The 4,812-nt window shown below is 37.7% G+C and overlaps 1 protein-coding gene across 1 annotated transcript; it reads right to left on the bottom strand.

Annotated features, from left to right (window-relative positions):
• Positions 1-2,152: 2,152 nt before the first annotated feature.
• On the bottom strand, positions 2,153-4,536 carry LOC119191973 (E3 ubiquitin-protein ligase SH3RF3-like; the record flags this gene model as incomplete). The annotated part of the gene is given in 3 exon segments (XM_037445823.1): positions 2,153-3,050; positions 3,298-3,402; positions 4,378-4,536. Coding segments are annotated over 3 exon segments (442 nt in total), but the record flags the coding sequence as incomplete, so codon positions are not given.
• Between the last annotated feature and the right edge of the window lie 276 nt (positions 4,537-4,812).

The following is a 4,812-nucleotide window of genomic DNA, read 5'->3' on the forward strand; positions in this document are numbered from 1 at the left end:
TGGTCAAAGCAGTAAGGGAAAGAATTCGAAGAAATCCTGTCCGAAAGCAAAAGATTTTATCTCGGGAAATGAAGATAGCACCTAGAACCATGTCGCGTATTTTAAAAGATGACTTAGGACTTGCAGCCTATAAGAGACGCACTGGCCATTTCTTAACTGATAATTTAAAGAAGAATAGGGTGGTAAAATCGAAACAACTACTGAAGCGGTACGCAAAGGGAGGTCACAGAAAAATTTTGTTTACGGATGAGAAAATTTTTACAATTGAGCAACATTTTAACAAACAAAATGACCGTATTTATGCTCAAAGCTCTAAGGAAGCTTCCCAATTAGTCGACAGAGTGCAACGTGGACATTATCCGACTTCAGTGATGGTTTGGTGGGGTGTTAGCTATGAAGGAGTGACTGAGCCATATTTTTGTGAAAAAGGTATCAAAACATCGGCACAAGTGTATCAAGATACCATTCTTGAGAAGGTAGTTAAGCCCCTTAACATCACCATGTTCAATAACCAAGTATGGTCCTTCCAGCAAGACTCGGCGCCGGGTCATAAAGCTCGGTCCACGCAGTCTTGGTTGGAATCGAACGTTTCGGACTTCATCAGAGCTGAAGACTGGCCGTCGTCTAGTCCCGATCTTAATCCGCTGGATTATGATTTGTGGTCAGTTTTAGAGAGTACAGCTTGCTCTAAACGCCATGATAATTTGGAGTCCCTAAAACAATCTATACGATTGGCAGTGAAGAATTTTCCCATGGAAAGAGTGCGTGCTTCTATTGATAACTGGCCTCATCGTTTAAAGGACTGTATTGCAGCCAATGGAGACCACTTCGAATAAGCTTTTTATATTTTTAATTGTTTTATATTTATGTATTAAACTGACACACTGTAAAAGTAATAAATGTTATTTGCAGTTAACAATTTTCTTTTTTCTTTATTACAATATTTATGGCAAGACTAGGTAATATTACACTTACGCTAAGCTACAAGAACGTCGTCTAATGTTAAAAACATGATTCCACTTGCCTGCGGTAAAACTACATTATTCAAGTTGAAAAAATATTTGAAAGATAATATATTACAATGTTTATCAATCTCTCTCGGAGTTAAAATATAATATATTTTATTGCTTTCGGTTTTTGTGCACGCAAGTGAGTTTTAAAGCTAACATTGGCGTCACTAGAGGCATTTTCATTTGAACTATTTCATTTTTAACAGTGTTCTACAGGGCTTTTAAATTCTTTATATTTTTTTTTACATTTCAATCAACGATTCTAAAGCACTGTCATAAGCCCCAAACGCAATTTTCATATAAATTTTAATCTCTTCATTTATGTAATTTCCAAAAAGAAAAAATTCAAATGCCATCTAATAACACGCCACAACTACTAAGTAACGACGATAAAGCTGAATTCAAAATACATCTATCAATATGGATCGACAATATTAAACTTTTTTTTTTTCTAACTATAAAAATACATTTTTCTCTATGGACTCATTTTTTTGGCCCGCGTTGTTCGATTAAATGAAAGGTTTACACGGAAGAGTTTGTAAAGATTTGTGTATTTACAAAAGGTTATAAACGGCAGTACTGCATCAGTCGTGGTATTCGCGTCCTATATTGGAATTTGAGAGCATTAAGCCCCTTCTCAGTTGGAAGTAAAATCATTCGAAATGGATAAAAACGGACCAAAAATATTTTTGTTGTCAACAGGTGTATAAAAAAAATCGTCAAATTATTTATCTAATGAAATTACAACATGGAAAAAATATGATTAATATTTTTCTATAATAATTTTATATTACAGCGAAAATATGTATTTTTAAAATTTCATCATCGAGTCATCCACTCTTGAGAAATTATATGAAAGTGAAATATACAGATGGCGCTGTTTCGCGCAATTTTTTAGTATTTTGTACTGAGTTACACATTCATTGCTCGTGCGATACACTCAAAGACACCGTTTATTTCGACATCAAAACTTGAAATTAACTTTGTAAAAGCTTAACCCCCTTATAATCAGGCAAAATCGGTTATAATGATGTGGACAAGTTAGTTCGGCCGTCTCTGGCTCGTATAAATAACACACATTCTAATTTAATAACAATTTGTCTCAAATGACAGAACTCAAAAGATTTTAACTGTCATTTTTCAAACCCATTTCTTACATATTTGTGACATCATAAACTTTACTTTGTCCACATACATATAACAAATTTAGACTGTAAACAAACTGGAACCGTTTATAAAACACTAACCGCCTTACTCACAAATGTTGCAAACATCTTTCATATTTACACATATGTATTTCTTGCTATTTTTAGGGATGTTTAACGCCAGACGGAGAATAGTAAGACATAATATAAATATAATAGATGTGTACAAAATTGTATTAGTGAGGTAACCGCACGGTCGGTTAAATAATCGACTATTGATCAGCCTTTGGAGACGTTCAAGTATTACGTAACGCAATTTTTTCTTGTGAAACGTTACGATGCGTTACAGGGGCGGGAAGAGCGTCTCGTACAAAGCATTATGTAACATTGTTTTTTTTTATTGTAAAACAATAACAAAAGTATTTTAGCGATTTTTCGGTATTTTGCGTAAAATAATTGTGAATATTCCAAAAAAAATTGACACTTTAGAGTTACGTAACTTTTGGAGGGGGGCAGGGGCGTACAGGAGAACGTTATGGCGCGTTACATAGGGGGTGGGGAGTTCAAAAATCTTCAAAAATTCCGTTACGTAAGACTTGAACTGTCCCTTTTTGACATCTTTTTCTATTAAAAAAAAAATGCGGCATTCTATAGGCGTTTATTTAACCGGCCGTATATCTAAAATAAAGTCCCGAACCTACTGTGCGTGGGCCGGTGTCATTCCTGCGGACAGCTCTGCACGAAGGAGGCCGGGAACAGTCCGGTGCGTCCGGTGCGCTGCAGCGTGCCCTTGTACCACCCGTCGCCGCGCTTCTTCGACACCAACACGATGTCGTCCACCTTCAGCTCCAGCTCGTACTCGGAGTTCGGCGGGTACGGGACTATGCAGCGGAATCTGGTGGGAGAAGATCTTTACTTTATACATAGTATTGGGTGTTTAAATAAAATCCTGATTTACCAAGGAGACTTGATGCCAGCGTTAAGTCAATAAATCAAAATTACTTTTTATGAATATTTATTACGTTCGTAACTCACACTTCTTTATTTTACATCTATGGTAAGAATAAACTTATCATAAAATGTTGTTTTCAAGAAAATAAGTATATGGTTTCATTTATTGAACCAATCTCAAAATAATTTACCTCTCTTTAACAGGTTGGGAATGATGCCTGTCCTTCCGACTCGCGGTGACGTCGAGCGACTGTGATTTTCGATGCTGCGACTGCCACGGACCCTCCGTGCCTTGCCTGTATATGTACAACCTTCGTTGTTTTAATACTAAGTCTTATAACTTTTATTTTATTTGAAAATTTATGAGTAATTTTAATTTTAATAATTTATTAGTTTAGTGCAAAATGAATATTAAACTGTGAGGTAAATCGATGAATGCGTGTAATGACGGTAAGCAACACAACAAACAAAAAGTGAAACAAGCAAAAACAATACAAAAAAGCTCGTAGGCGGAATGCGTCGGCTGGAAACCATCTCTGATGATAGATGGGATATACGTGGAAAAAAATAAATGACGAGAAAATTTTGATAGAGAGGTGGTAAATTGTTCATTGACAAGTGATGACGTACAGATGTCAATGGTGGAGAGGGATAGTCAGTGGTGGAGGATGGTCATAATGGAAATTATACGTGGAGAGGGATGGCTGTGATAAGGGTAAGTTAGTGGTGAAGGATAGCTATGATAAGGGAAAGTCAGTGGTGAGGGATGGCTGTGATAAGGGTAAGTCAGTGGTGAGGGATGGCTATGATAAGGGTAAGTCAGTGATGAGGGATGTCTGTGATAAGGGTAAGTCAGTGGTGAGGGATGGCTATGATAAGGGTAAGTCAGTGATGAGGGATGTCTGTGATAAGGGTAAGTCAGTGGTGAGGGATGGCTATGATAAGGGTAATTCAGTGGTTAGGGGTAATTTTAAATATGGTTAACCAGTAGGGTAGGGTAGCTGTGGTGGAAGATCGTGAAGAAAAGTCAGTCGTGAATAGCTGACAAAGCGATAATCAGGACTAAGTCAATAATTTAATATTATCATTGATTTATCATACTTTGTGTGTCATAGTTAGACATTGTGAGTGACGAGTTAATATCATTATTAGCAACAACACATTGTCAGCCCTAAATCATTATCAACAGAGACGAGGGTAACGTATAACGAATCTCTCCGCCTATCACACGAAGTGGTTTCCAGAGCGTGCCTGCCCCGAGTGCGTCCAACCTGTGCGAGTGGTGATCGTGCACGGCGAGTGCGGCGGGCCGCTCCTTGTGCCGCGAGCGTTCGGCCCCCGTGCCCCCCGTGCCCCCCGGAGCCCCGGCAGCCCCCGTGTGACCCCCCGCAGGCAGCGCCCGCAGCAGTTGCGACGGACACGAGCCCGACCTGCGACCCCGTCCGGCCCCGTTAGTGGATTTAGTGTCGACACGTCAATATACACTTGTTGATTTTTTTTATATTATAATAGGTAATGATATTTTTAACTAATATTGCATTCCTGTATAAAACATCCCCGGGGATTTCATTCGAAATGAATAATTTGGCAAAATTCACTTAGATAAATAAACTAGTACTTTCATATAAAATTATTTTTAACACGATATAATTCTAATAGTTAAAACTTAAAAGATTTTTTTGTTTTTGTTTTATATATAGTGAAGC

This window comes from Manduca sexta, unplaced genomic scaffold (assembly GCF_014839805.1).
Source record: "Manduca sexta isolate Smith_Timp_Sample1 unplaced genomic scaffold, JHU_Msex_v1.0 HiC_scaffold_2170, whole genome shotgun sequence".
Lineage (NCBI taxonomy): Eukaryota > Metazoa > Arthropoda > Insecta > Lepidoptera > Sphingidae > Manduca > Manduca sexta.